This window comes from Plectrocnemia conspersa, unplaced genomic scaffold (assembly GCF_051122295.1).
Source record: "Plectrocnemia conspersa isolate PC_06_02 unplaced genomic scaffold, ASM5112229v1 ptg000002l, whole genome shotgun sequence".
NCBI lineage: Eukaryota > Metazoa > Arthropoda > Insecta > Trichoptera > Polycentropodidae > Plectrocnemia > Plectrocnemia conspersa.
Genome location: NW_028277166.1, coordinates 251,452 through 266,346, shown reverse-complemented (window position 1 = coordinate 266,346; position 14,895 = coordinate 251,452). Strand labels below are relative to the sequence as shown.

The 14,895-nt window shown below is 35.9% G+C and overlaps 2 protein-coding genes and 1 long non-coding RNA gene across 6 annotated transcripts; 1 reads left to right on the top strand and 2 right to left on the bottom strand.

The window, feature by feature from the left end:
- Positions 1 to 740: 740 nt before the first annotated feature.
- On the bottom strand, positions 741 to 4,367 carry LOC148237217 (uncharacterized). The gene is made up of 2 exons (XR_015812638.1): positions 3,490 to 4,367; positions 741 to 3,414 (listed from the first exon to the last, which is right to left on the bottom strand). It is a non-coding gene; the product is annotated as an uncharacterized LOC148237217 (long non-coding RNA).
- On the top strand, positions 769 to 10,875 carry LOC148237216 (uncharacterized). Of its 4 annotated transcripts, none has more exons than XM_088205508.1 (7): positions 769 to 1,249; positions 4,583 to 4,689; positions 4,755 to 5,079; positions 5,154 to 5,384; positions 5,451 to 5,701; positions 8,390 to 8,510; positions 8,576 to 10,875. In XM_088205508.1, exons 1-6 carry the CDS (start codon positions 791 to 793, stop codon positions 8,505 to 8,507), a joined length of 1,491 nt encoding a protein of 496 aa, XP_088061634.1. In that variant the 5' UTR covers positions 769 to 790; the 3' UTR covers positions 8,508 to 8,510; positions 8,576 to 10,875. The 4 variants fall into 4 exon arrangements, with proteins under 4 accessions (XP_088061634.1, XP_088061635.1, XP_088061632.1 ...); XM_088205509.1 differs by having other exon boundaries at positions 8,558 to 10,875; XM_088205506.1 differs by having other exon boundaries at positions 5,154 to 5,701.
- Positions 8,525 to 13,091, bottom strand: LOC148237215 (uncharacterized). Its single transcript, XM_088205511.1, has 3 exons — positions 12,873 to 13,091; positions 9,186 to 9,334; positions 8,525 to 8,787 (listed from the first exon to the last, which is right to left on the bottom strand). Exons 1-3 carry the CDS (start codon positions 13,052 to 13,054, stop codon positions 8,567 to 8,569), a joined length of 552 nt encoding a protein of 183 aa, XP_088061637.1. The 5' UTR covers positions 13,055 to 13,091; the 3' UTR covers positions 8,525 to 8,566.
- Between the last annotated feature and the right edge of the window lie 1,804 nt (positions 13,092 to 14,895).

Below are 14,895 nucleotides of genomic sequence, written 5' to 3'. Positions count from 1 at the left end.
ACACGTGCGGCTTTAGGTTCTCCGAAAAAACTAGGATTTGTAAAAAAATACTAAAAAATTTGTAAATAATAATACTAAAAAAACAAACACAAAATTAATTAATAACAAAAAATGTAAACATTTTTTAATCACCCGGTGACGCACACTAATGCAATCGGCATTCTTGGGTGTCTAGCACTATAACATTCATTCATCGCATGTATGTATTACTACTTATGGAAAAATTGTAATCATTTAATTTTACTAGTACCTGCCAGATAAATTATATTTTCACTGGTAAAAATACATATCTACCGGTGAAAATGTATTCCGATATGATTTTACGGAAATGATATATTAAAAAAATATTTTCGGGATAGATTTGAGACTGCTTTTTTTAGATTTTTTGAGGGATAGTCTGAAATTTTTTAGGGGGGGGGGGAGTTGGTAGGTTAGTGGTCGTTTCTTAAATATTTCGACTTCATTAAGATTCATAGTATTCATATATGCATTTTTTATGGGCAAATTCAAGGGGAGGAAAATTCCCCCACGTAATAAATATTTTAAATTATAAATAATTAATTTTGGAGGTTGTAGACGCTTTAATATTCGATGGCGACATGGACACGTAATAATTAATAATATTAGCCATAAGTAAAGTAAAGTAAAGCAACATTTGTCGTTATAGTCTCCGTCGTCGTTATCGGTAGTAAAAGCGAAACGCTAGTGTTTGGCTGTGGATCGGTATTGGGCGTCGAGGAGGCGTCCGAGGGTAGAGTCGTCAACACTGGGTCGGGTCGGCCGTCCTGCGATGGCTGCGGCACCGTACGGCGGGGGCCTCCCCGATACGACTCCGCCCCCGTCGCCGCCGCCGCCCCTGCCGCGCGCCCCCTACGTGACGGGCCCCTCGGACCGCACCTACTACCAGCCGGCGCCCGACGCCGAGCATCCTCGCTGGGGCGCCCGTCCGCTCGACCTCAGCCCTCGCCGCCGCCCGCGCCCTCGCCTCCTGCCGCAGCTGACCTATCAGACCCATCAGCCTATCGAGGTGAGCTCGGACGACGGCGAGAGCGAGGAAGGGGGGCCGCGCCCGCGCCGCCGGCGGATCGACCCCTCCGACGCGGGTCCCAGTCGCCCCCCCGCAGACTCCGCCGCCAGGACGCGGTCACCCAGGCGCCCCCGCTGCCCCGCGCTCGACGCGCCCGACCTGCAGCTCGACTGGCTGTCGGACGACGCTTCCGAGGGCGAAGAGGCCGACGCCGACGCCGACGTACGTACATTTTTATTTTTCTTAAGGTCGTTTAGAAATCACAGTCAGTAGGCAGCATTTAACAAAAGCGTATACTCTTTCATGGAGCTAAGGATAAAGGATTCATTTATTCATATATTTTGCGACGAATCTACTTGTGTACTTTTATTACGATACCGTTATGTTGTACTTTATTTGTGAAAAGGTTTCGAGTTTCTTAGAAAACCTTTTATCCTTATCTTTGCGAAAGTGTAGAAATATGTGAAATTGGTATAACTTTCACCATTGACCATCGTATCGATTGTATATATGTCTCAACTTATGTAAATTGTCGAGTATTTTATATAAAAATTATATATTGACTAGTTTTAATGAACTCCGTTTAAATTCACAAGTAAGCTCTGACGAGCGGCTAACTTGTATCTTTTGACTCGATGCTTTTCATGTAAAATATACCACATATTTGTTAACAAATCTACCTTAAAATACAAATCAAATGATCAGAATTTATATCAACTTTTAGTCAAAATAAAAATCACATCATCAGAATAAAAATATAGGACGATCGATCATCTGACCAAAACTGTTAGGTTGGTTAGAACATTGAACACCCCATGAATAACTCTCAACGAAGGTATTCAAAGCGACAAATGAAGCGGGAATAACGACAGAGCGACACTAGGCTCGTTGTGTTGACATCTGATAATGTTGCGAGCCCAACCAAACTTAAGTTGGCCTTAAAACACCTTGATAATGATGATGATAATGAGTTGCCAACATGCCAATGATGGATCGACCAACACAGTTACAGCATAACAACACTATGAGCCTTTATGAACCAAGAAATCGTTAGAAGAGCGTATAGGCCCCATATAGCTCTTTATTTTTCGTAATATTTGTAATAGAATCGTATTTTGTAAATGCTTCTTCGACATCGTCTACAATTATTGTCATAAACCTTGCAATTTCACTGATGTGCCCATTTATTTCTGCAAGCTGTACATTTTTAAATTGTAATCTGAGTTTCTTCATTACCATTTGTCAAGTTTCGCTTCGTTTTCCGGGTAAATTCATAAAAATTATGCTGACTTTATTTTCACTACGTTGCAAAAAATAATCGAAATTATTAAGTGTTATTATTTGAAAGTTGTCTTACAACAATAGCTCAAATTTGACAATTGCTAAATAAATAAAAGGTCACGTCATCTATATGTCTTGCCTACGCGCAGAAGACATGGGTGGTTTTGCAAGAATATTAACTATTACACATTTTGTCAAATATAAATTCGACGTTATAATTACTTATAATTTTCGCTAAATGTAAAATAAATCTATTCGATCTTGTAGCTAACGATTGCATCTAAAACATTATACACTATTTTAGACTTGATTAAAAATATTTCAAAACTAATAGATATTTTGTGATAAACTTTGAACATCAATCCATAGAATGGATTCATCATAGTTATTTATAAAAAAACACCTATATTGCGACCTATAAACAAGAAGAATGTGTTATATTAACCCTTTGACCGCGGCTGGTATATTTGCACGCCATTTCGCATAGTCGCCTCTCGGTTCTTATCGTTTAAAGCTATAATATAAGATGTTTACATATTTTTTTATATTATATTTCGATGTTTTACAAATAAAATAAAATATTAATTACGATCAAAAATACTTTTAACACAAGTTTTGACAAATTATAAAATATTTTTCTTATCGGTGCGGGTTTAACCCTTTTTTCTCTCATCTTCAGCAATGGTGCATTCAAATATATGTAATCTACTGTATCGCATTGTAATTCTAAAACGTTCTAAAGCCGTGCTATTAGTTACCTAAATATGTTTCTTCGTATGTATTTATTGTCTTTTTTTTTATAGAATATCGGTCCACTTTTAGCATTCTGCTGTAGTCTTTGTATCGCTGAAATAGTAGCAAACATTTCCAAGCGTTTCCAACATTTCAAAATCAGAAAAGTCGGAAACGCTAATATTTCATTACTATATTCTTCATCAAGAAAAAAAAGTTTTTATTTCAAAAGTGTTTTAAAAAATCTTTTTTTTACAAAATCAATAATAAAGAAAGTAAATAAAAATAAAATACCTAAAATATATGCAGCTCAGTTTAAATACAAATGTAAATGATGTTTTCTCTATCCTTAATGCAACGAAACTGTATTATGTCTTAGTTGTGTTGCATCAAAGACCAAGAGAAGGCATAATTAAATGCTTATAAAAATAGCATACGTTTGTTTTAACGCATGTTTGAGCATATAATATTGGAAAAAAAATGACATCGAAAAAATCTGTCCCTATGAGCGTTGTGCCGCCTTGCAAAAAAGGGCGATTTTCTTAATGGCATGTATAGATGCCATCCATATTTAAAAAAATATTAAAGAGGTAAAATAAAAATATAAAGGCTGCATTAGAAATAGTTATTGCTCGAGTTTTGCGATTTTAGGATTATATTTAAGAATATCTTTTAGTTCTCAAGTTGTTACAGGGGCCATTTATTACGAAGGTTTTGCAAAATATCTCCACATCGTTTTCGACAGTGAAGCATTCGAATACCCCGGCAATTATTGTTTCGAAATATTTAATATTTTAATTATATCATTATCCCTTTTCATGTTTTCAATATTTACATCCAGCACAGGTTTGTAGATTTTTTTTGTTTGATTTTGAATTTTTTTTATTTTTTATTTCATTTCATTACAATTAAATTACAACTATACCTAATTGTCATGTTTAGTATCTTTAAAAGTTGTTAAGTCGGCTTATCTGATAGATATCTATTAATTCTAAATAAAATTTAATGCTTATTGCTAAATTTATACTATAATATATTGTTGAATGTTAATACATGCTTGCGTATTTTGCGAAGAAATTGTCGTTTTCGTCTTTTTTTAAATGTAATAAACAAGCAGGTCAAATTTCAACTCAAGTTGCCGACATTTATGACCAATTATCGGTTTGACTATTTATATATATTTTGTGTTTCAAACAATAAGAAATGTTTAAATAATCTTCAAATCTTTAAAAATCAAGGCGACTATGTACAAAAACCTTTTTGTACCATTTATTTCTTCACTAGACATTGACTCATTTATTCATTTGATATTGTCCAAAAAAAAAAATTAAATATGCGGGCGGAATTTATTTTATTGTGTCCAGAAGATAAAATAAAAAGTTTCGACATTTACTAAGATTAAATATTTGCGTTTTAGTTTTCTTATAATATTATTTATGTGGAATATTAGTTTTTCTTGATCAGATTTTTCAATGTAGACGGTAGTTTTCAATTAGATATAATGTATAATAATTGTAGTTTTAATAATTTTATCTTTCACAGCCCACGCCGACCGTGGTCGATTTGACTACAGAAGCCGACGAGAACGAGGCTTCCAATGTCCCGAGCGACTCGGCTTCGGGACAATTCTGGGACTCCGTTTCGATCGGGTAATTACTCTCCAATCGCTTCTGGATCGTGTCTTCGTTGCTAATTTAATTATTTCGTTCGGCAGCTTCCGAGTCAACAGACATTGCCTGCTGTGGCCGCAGTGTCCCCGTCCGATCCCGCAGCGTCGGGACCCCGAGCCGTCTCACGTTCGCGCTCGAGCTTCGCTCGTCGAAGGAGAGCGTCTGATCGACGAGGCCGTCGGACCGGTGTTCGACCCGCCGTGTCGGGCCTCGGAGCAGCGGCGTCCCGCTCGGCCCTCGGCGACGAGAAACGCGGCGCCCACCGGGAGAAGGATGCCGCACGATCTCCCGTCCCCGTCTCCGGCGATAGCTCACGTGCAGCCTTATCCGATTCACGAGCAGCTCTGGTTGCGTCAGCAGCGCGCGCAGGTTCGTACGCCGTTGAGCGAACCGACCGCTCGAATTTCTTCTGATCTCGTTTCGTTCGTTCGTCGCTTTTGCAGGAGCTACGCAGGCGCAGCAACTCGAGGAACACCGGAGAGTCTGCTGTTCCGGGAGGATACGGGGACATCGGGCAGTACGCTCCGGGATTGGCGAGGGCTCCCGACGAGTCGGAGAGACTCGCCAGAAACGTTGACGCGTTTCTTTTCCGCAGCTGGGAGCAGAGGGCCGAAAATATGATGGCTTACGTGACGCCGCATCGCCTGCGCATTTCGATACGACCCTCGTTCGCGGTGAGCGAAGTCGACAGGCGCCGGATCGGCAGCGCGTTTTATCACTTACGACCCGCCCTTTCGCAGGAAGAGCTCACCGGTCCTCCGCTGAGGTCTAGAGTGAGCAGGCTGGAGAACATCATGAGGCTGGTAGAGGCGGGCCACGACTTGGGCGTCTTTCCGGGGCCCGTCGCCGGCGCGACCAGGGAGGTCATCGAGGGCAACACTTATGCGCACAAATATCGGCGCCGTCCCGTCAAGAGCGAGACTCCCGACGAAGACTCGCTCGAGAAGTGCACCATATGCTTGAGCATCTTCGAAGACGACTGCGACTGCAGGTAATCGGGGCTCAGCGCTTCGTTATGTCTATTTTTAACCACTTCCCGGTCACTACTTTTTTAAAAATTACTCAAAACTTCTTGCACGGACCCACCCTTTCCTATGCAGCGGTATAGAAATATGCTACTAGCCGTTGTAAAACATTTAAAAATATTTGTACAAATTTAATTTTAACAAAAGAATACTAATATTCTCGAGAAATTGCTGATTTTTGAGATAAGAGTTCACAAAATACAAATTTCTAAGTTAACTCGGAAGTGACCTGGAGGATGCTAAAAATAATATTCATCGGGTTCGAGTTGCCTCGTTGAGTGACTCGAATTGAGAATAATAAGCATTTACATACTTATAAGTTATCAAACGCAATATAGATTTAAACAAAACATAGCTAATTAAATTTTGTCGTTCAAATCTAGTGAAAATTTATTATCCCAATGAGATATTGCTCGAAATTTACAAAAGAATTACAAAACATGCGAATGTAGCAATGTTTTTTTATTCGAAAGCCTCGTTGTGTCGGAGGCAACGCCAATGGCCTAGGTTGTCTGTTCGGCTCATTGACAATATGAGCAGTTATGTGATGACAAACAGCTTATATATTGTAAAATAACTAACTAAGACAGCCCGATAGATACGAAACCACTTCATTTAGCCGTTTTAAGAGAGATACCAATTTGCCCTATCGACCACACTAGATATACTTATAGCTTTCGGTTCAATTACTTTTTCTTTAGTGCACAAGTCTATCAAAAATATGATTCGTTATTTGCCAGCATTATATATCGTAGAAACTATTTTATTATTATTATGTATTATATAAAAAATAAAACATATGCATAGCAGCGGTTTGTGTATTGCGAACCTTGATATCTGTCATTAAATAACCTATATTATTATCTTACCCGACCTCCATCGCTTTGAATGATAGAATTATTTACATAAAGTAAAACTCTTGATTTTTTATAGAGCGCCTAGGACCTATGAATTATTCGAAAATGGAAAAAGTTTTCGAATATCTTCTTAATTTTTTTCGGTTTTAATCAATATTAATTTATTTAACTAATTAGTGCAAAAAATCAATTGTCTGTAAAATAATATTCAATTAAAAATAATTATTGCTTGATAATAATTATTTTAATTAATCGTTAATTACCATCATAATTGTTCAACTTTTTGAATTGTATAAAATATGCATAACACAATGCTGTGCGAATTACTGATCAGCGAGGGCGTCAAAAGGAAATTGTTTAATTTATTATTTTACATACTTTTTGATCAGGGATTTCAGACTTTTCCAGGGTGGAGCAAAACTTAGCTGGTTTGTAAATTTATATATAAAATTACAACCTCTTTTCATGTGAATTTTTTTTATTTCTTATGTTCTGCATCCTCAATGTTGCTACATTTAAAAAAAATGCACGGCAAACGAAAATTTTTTTCAGTAAAATCAAATATGTTTTAATTTAATATTAGATCTATGACAGATAATTATATGATTTAAATTTTTCATAAAAATTCTTGTATTTTTAGTGTATTTTGTTTATATAAAATAATGAGATGCAGTGAATTTTATTTTAACTCAAATACGATTTTTTTTGAGGAGTGTCATTATTTTTAATAATAACAAATGTACCCCAATATGTTTCAAAATAAACAAATACGAAAATTCGTCATGTATTTACACAGTAACGAAATTTGAGAAAATATTATGCACGTGTTCCATGATTCATGATAACGAATGAATCATTCCTATTGTATTGGTTTTGCTGAACGTGCAGTTTTGCTAATGACTAATTCTATGGAGTCATATTCAATCTCAGCAATACGACTCGACTGTTTCAATATTTTTTTTATTTCACAATGTGAAAAAAACATTTATTTTTAAATTAAATAAAGTTTGTGAGAAACAAAATTATCTTAAATACATAACTTTATCGAATTTATGTTCAATAGCTTACTATCTGTTGTATATAATTTTTAAAACAAATTCTATGTACATATAGATCGGAGTCATTTCATAGTTTGTTTGGTGCAGAATTGCATGTAAATTAAATCACCAGAAGTAAGATCAGCTGCGATGCAATTAATTCAGCAATATACATAAGGATCGGATTAACGTTTATTTTGTGCGAATTTTCATATAAATTATATAACTGGAAATAAATTAACCACGATCGAATTATTAAACTGATTGAAATAATTTTTTTGCGCCTTGAAACAATAAATACAAATAACTTAAAATTTCACAAAAATTTGCGACGCACACCTGTTTTTGAGATAAGCATTAAACGATAATAAAGGTGGGCCTTTCCAATATTTCGTTTCTTTCAACGAACTTTGTCATAATAACGCATTATATTCACAAATGTTTTTTTAAAGCATTTTTCTGTTGAGAAGGAGCGTCTCATTATCTCACATTTCGAAGCAAAATAAAGGCATGGATTTTAGAATGGCACTAGTCACTCTGGTATATTGAGAGAAAAAATGACTACCCGTATCGTTCGAGTATACAAATTTTTTTATTCTAAGATATTTTTTGAGATAGCATAAATGAATATTCAATCAATTACTCGAATATTCGTAGTTGAAAATCGGGCAAATAATTCGAATAATTGAATATTAGATTAAGAATCATACACTATAGACGATGCAATCTCTCGACTCGCCTGACGTTCGTTTCGTTTCAGGCGATTGCCGTGCATGCACCTGTTCCACATGGACTGCGTCGATCGGTGGCTGCTCTCCAACAAGCACTGCCCCATATGTCGCGTGGACATAGAGACCCACCTCGACAAGGATTTGTAAAATGTAAAACTGCAAGCTCGGCTAGAGACGTTTATTTTTAAATACAAAAGTCGCACGTATCATTCTAGGATCTCTTCGGACGTCGTGGAGGAGTCGATCGCGTCCCTCTGCAATGACAGGCTCTCGGCCAGAGAGGCTTCTCTGCGCTCGGTCTCCTCGTCGCGCACGCGGCGAAATTGCTCTATCCTCTGGCAGACGGCGTCCGAAGCGACGGCGTTGCCCGACAGATACGACAACTCGGCCGCGATCGTCGCCAGTCTCTCCGCGTCCTCCGCGTAACCTGAAACGTTCCAGTCGCGCGACGATCAGTCGCAGCGCGATCGACGGAGGCTTTTTTGTTCCATTTTACCGCGTTGTAAAGTAAGCACTAGATTTAACGGAATACGCTCGCTCGGATAAAAAAGTAATAATATGTACGATCGGCTGCATACGATCTCGTGTAATTTATGTAAAAATATAGATATTTAGTGTCTGTACATACTGTAAAAATATTTATAAAACTGACTATGAATGTGATATATTATGCGCTATTGTAATAAATGTATGTATATATATCTATAAATATATATATAGAAATGAAAAATGTTAGTTACGAAAGACGAGTTGATCAGGGTGGCCTTCCAGAAAGTGCGGTGACGATATATGTATATGTTTTTAATAAATATTTTTACGACATACTCAACGCTTCTTTCAGTCGATTCTGCAGGTCCAATATCGTGCTCCTCGTCAAGACCATTTCGTCGTAGTACTCCTGCGGCGCGTCGGCGGCCTCTAGCTCCCGCAGCCTCGTCAGTATCGTTATCTCTCGCGACCGAGCTTCTTCCAATCTAAAATAGGGCGATGATATTATCGAAATTGTATATTTCGAATAGGAATATGGAATTGTTTTTGCTCAAATAATAATTTTCGCTTGTGTTTTAAAGTATTAATAATATTGAGTCTCTATTTTAGGCAATGTGACATTAAGACGTTTACCGTTAACATCTTAAAATCGTGAAAATCATCTTGCGATCGCAAACCCGAGAAATGTCATTAGAGTGTGATAGATTATTGTAGATTTTTTAAAGAAATTATCTATGTGCACAAAAGAGCAATTTTTTGTAAAAGTGGCATAGCTCTCGTGTTTTTTTTTATCTATTGTCGATGATTAATGTAATGGGTTAAGAAATAACTTAATATTTATATTAAAAGAATGGAAATTGTTACCAAATAGTTATGTTATCAACGTCCACCGAACTATGCTACAGTTAAATTAAATCATGTTATCCCATCTTTTTAGCAAATTTTACCGATAATAAAAAGACACAAAGTAAAAATTGGTCGACGTCCTATTCATTAGATTCAACGGGACCTATTATATATTTTTTATTATCTGATGGGAGTATTTGTATTTGGATTACCTACAATTATTTGAATATTCTTAATTTAAGATATCGGCGTTGGGTGAAAATTATTATTTGAATAAACGCAGCGCTAATTCTAATACATTATAATAAGGATATCGTCGCTGCAGTTCTGTTTTATTTGTTCGCTCGGATGTAGTCGAATCTCAGACTTCGGAAGTTATGTTTAACAGCTTTCTCTAGTTTTTCGAGCGGACAATGCCGAGAGAAGGCAATCAAACGACTACGTGAACTGTCTGTGCTGCCAATCGAGTCGTCGATAAGACATACAAAACTTAAACCCGTAATTTTTCTTTTATATCTAATAGTTTTCAACTCTCTTTAGTCAAGGAATACGTCATCGATTCAATAGTGATGGTACATTGCGACTGCAACTGTGACTCAAGTCGTTTTTATATATTTTAATTTTATTCAGAATATTATCAACAGGTATTTTTAGTAAAATATTGCAATAAAAAAAGAATAAATAAGGATTGATAATACCGGAAGAATGCTAGAAGCGCCATTATATTTATATTGTTTTTACTAACTACTGAATTTTTATAGAGAACATTATTTTAAAATAAAGCAAAATTCTACGCTAATAAAAATCGCCAATACGACTACTAGGGTTATAACTATTTTTATGTAAGGAAGTTTTTATTTACGTTAATAATCGAATAGGATCAAGAGGATGATATTGAAGTATGTAATAATCGAAAGTGTGATATGGGATAAAAAAAATCCACATCTGAAATTAATTTATTTATTACCAGACACTGGAAAACATTTTCTTGACTTTCTGAATTCTGTGTTAAGAAGTATGCCACGTTTCTTTGCATTTGTAGTGTTTTGTAAACTTTTATAATTTGTGAACATATACAATATTTTGTTTCTATGTAAAAATCATTTACATCATATTTTTTGTAAATATCTGTAATCAATCGTAATGCTTGTCAAATAAAATAAAATTTATGTTTTGGTAATTTTGAAAATTTTATTATATTTTTGTCAATTTATGTTTTAAATAAAGATTTTTCTTTATATTATACCTGCTGTAAGTATATTGTGTCATGGGAAAATGCAGTTTTATATCTGTGCTATAAAGCATGATTAAATGTAAATATGTCACACAGATCAGAGGATAGAATATCTGTTTTTTAGCTATTTATTTATATGGGGAATGGGACAGCTGTAACGGAGGAGTTTTAATCGGTGGTGAAAAATTATTCAAACTTTGATTCACAGGTGAGATACTTCAACAGATCTTGGTAATCGATTTAAAAAAGTTTATTGAATGACAATTTTGGAGAATTCTAATAGAAAATAGGAAGGTCGATTATAATGGTGCATCTCAATTATGTACGGAAAGATAGAGATGTTTATATGGAAAAGTGAACCATAAATAAAATCAGATGCTTTTGAAACGTGGCAATGGACGCCGACAATACGTAATAAGTGCAAAAGTTTCTGATCCACTATTTTTAAGATTCTTATTACATTAAATTCGATTAAATTAAGAAATTGAGTAGTCTTGCGGAGTACCGCAAGGATTTAAGTTGGGTCCGTTGATGTTTGCACAGTATTGAAATATTTTTTTTATTAAATAGTATCATCAATTAAGTACCATATATTGATAACAAGTTAAAAAATATACTACATATAAAGATGATTAAATGTTAAATATATAACTAATAATGCTTTAAAACTCGAGTAAGAAGTCGATTACTAATAAAATATATCCATCTTATAATTCACTGTTGATACTTATATAGATAAAATCTTAAATTGTTGTCATACATTTATTAAGTTCATTCGTATTGATTTTATCACGGTCTAGGAACTGCGATAAATATATTAAAATTATAAATCTATAGCAATTGATCAGTTTTAATCAGGGCTGTGGAGTCGTTAAAAAAAAACACGACTCCGACTCCGACTCCGATTCCGATATTTACCAACAACACGACTTCACTCCGACTCCGACTCCAACTTCGACTCCGACTCAAAAAAGTTTAATTTTATCAGGTATTTTTGGTGTTTTTCTACACGTTTAATATTCATACGCTATACACATTCATTATTACGCAATTAAAAATTCATAAATTTCATAATTTAAAAAATGCTCGGTGTCGCTCATTTTTCACGACTCCGAGTCCGACTCCAACTCCGGCCAAAACACCACGACTCCACGACTCCAACTCCGACTCCGACTCCGACTCCACAGCCCTGGTTTTAATGAATCCTTTTTTACAAGACATTCCAATTTATTTTAATGTAAAATTGATTCAACCTCTTATTGTTCAGAATTCAACTATTGATATAATCTGGATTTTGTTGTCTGCTCTCAGTTATTTATATTTTTTAATAACTAGTAAGTATTAGATCAGTATTTATATTTTGATGATAGTTGGTTGGTATATTTGTCAAATACCGCTAGATAAAAACGTCTTAGAGGAAAGATATTATAATATGTAAAAACTATGCACTGTTCATTAATATCATTTATAAGCAGAAGAAAAGCGTTAATGAGCCGAGATTGGAACCTTGAAGAATTCTGATGTGGCGTATTCAGACGGCTTGTGTTGCGCATATTGAACATGTTGACAACGATTTGAAAAGTATGATTCAAAAATTCATAATAACCACCGTTTCCCTAAATAAATACTGAACATCTTGTTAACAAAATACTGACTTTTGTATTATTTAAAGACTAGTCGTTAAATACATAAATGTTATTCATCATCACTGTCTAGATTAAACGATGGCATCAAAGAGAGTGAACTTCAGTTGCAGCGAAGTGGGTAGGAAGTAATGCAAAAAAAGAGCATGGGAAAAGATAAGAAGTAACGAGGTACGGCGATATGACGATCATAGGTCAGCGACTGGCATCGAGTAAAAAAGCGCGACTGGCAATCGTCCAGACGAGTGGGAATCGCCGCTACCTGTCTTCGGTAATTCAATACTAGTATGAAATAGGGACCTAGCGCCGAGGTCCTGCACGGCCACCGCCAGAACGGTCAGCAGCTGGTCGGCCGCGTTGGCGTTCACCGTGCAGGCCTGCCTGAGCAAGAACTCGTGCTGCAGGGAGGCGTCGAGTCGAGGCGACAGCAGGGCCGCCCCCAGAGCCCCCGCCTTTAGCGCGGCCCTGCAAGCGCGCCGCATGCGTGACGTATCGGCCGACCGAAAAAAACCAAACGGCGCTCGGCTATTCGGGGACTCGGCCGCCACGAGCGCTATTTTTATTTACGACATTTTTATAAATAACGCCCAATTAAATCATGTTAGCGCTATCCGAGTTTTCTATTTATCGTCGCGCAAAAATCATACAGCCGCACAACTTATTACATCAAATTCGATTAAATTAAGTAAACACTGGGATTCAAATTGTACCGATTCACGGAGTACCGCAAGGACTTAAGTTGGGTCCGTTGATGTTTGATGATAATGTGATTATGAAATATTTTTTTATTGAATAGTATCATCAATTAAGTACCATATATTGATAACAGGTTAAAACATATACTACATATAAAGATTATTAAGAAAATTAGGATAAATATTATATTTATTTGTAAAAATAAATTATGGAACTTAATTTTTTAATAAAATATATATATGTAACAAAATGGATGGTATTTCATTAATTATGAAAAATAATATCAATTAAATGGCTTTTAACATTTTGCAGCAGCCGATCCTTTGACACTGACAAACCAGCATTTGACACTTTGAGCACCGTAATCATTGACAGTTGTCTGATTTGCAGTGTTTTATTCACATCTGAATCACTTTGCGCTTCAAAACAGTATAAATAATAAAATTGAACATATACCTAATGCACATTTACATCGATATATAGATTGTTTCGTAAAAAAACGGCCTTGCACAAATACAGCGAGGTTATAAAATTCAGGCAGAAATGGTTCGTTCCGTTCTCAACATTTGCAGCATTTTATGAAGACGTAAACATATGGTAAAAAATATTTGTCGTCTAGAAATGCTGCTATTATAATTATAATTTATAAATCGGAACGGCCTTCCTAAGAGTTCCAGATTACATTCAACCGTAGATAATGAATTATTATCTAATACCCGATCTAAGGTCGGAATAGCGCAGTATGTAACGTCTCAGACTAGTAACCCTGAGGTTGCGGGTTCGAGTCACGTTAGCAGACTCGAATTTTTATTTGTAAAAATGCGCTAGTATTAAAAACCGGCCCCAGCTCCAAAGTGACAAATTATAGTTTATAAATAATATAGTTTTCACCGACACCCAGACGTTCGGTCTGGTGGTAAATATTTACTTGTTACATTATGTACGATTGCCTAACCCAGTTTGTACAGATATACCCCCCAACCTTATAAAAATAAAATCGCATCGAAAATGCAAATTGTATAATATGTAAGACATTACAAAATATGGAAAATACAACTCTGCACTTGTGTGCCCAATAACGAGCTCATGCCACCAAAATTATTTTGGAGTGTTAAAATCCAGGAAGATTTAGAGGATTCACCGGTTCTAAGCGAAGCGCACAATTTGCGCTGACAGAAAAAGCATATGATAACTATAATAATATCGCTGACGCTTTCGCGGAGTATTTTTACTTCGTCTATGACGAATAATCTTTAGCTCCCGATCGCAATTGAAGCAATGCAACTTCACGATCCAGTTTTTGGGAATCTCAAACTACTTTATATTACTTGAATGGTCGCAGTTTTTTATTCGTAGAAATGTGCAAAGGTCTCCAGGGATTAATTATACAGTACGTTATTTGATATATATTTTACGAATCTATCCATAAGCACTTTAGTAGACCAGCAACGCGGTTTTCGTCAGCATCGTTCCGCGGTCATTAGCTTCCCGACGGCACGGGCATATTTCCTCGATACTAAAATTTATACTAGATTTAAAAATAAAACATATCTGAAATTAAGATTCTTCGGTTTCTCACGTGGTTTTGTAAAAATTTAAAAATTTTTAATACGTCATTTCAGTGAAA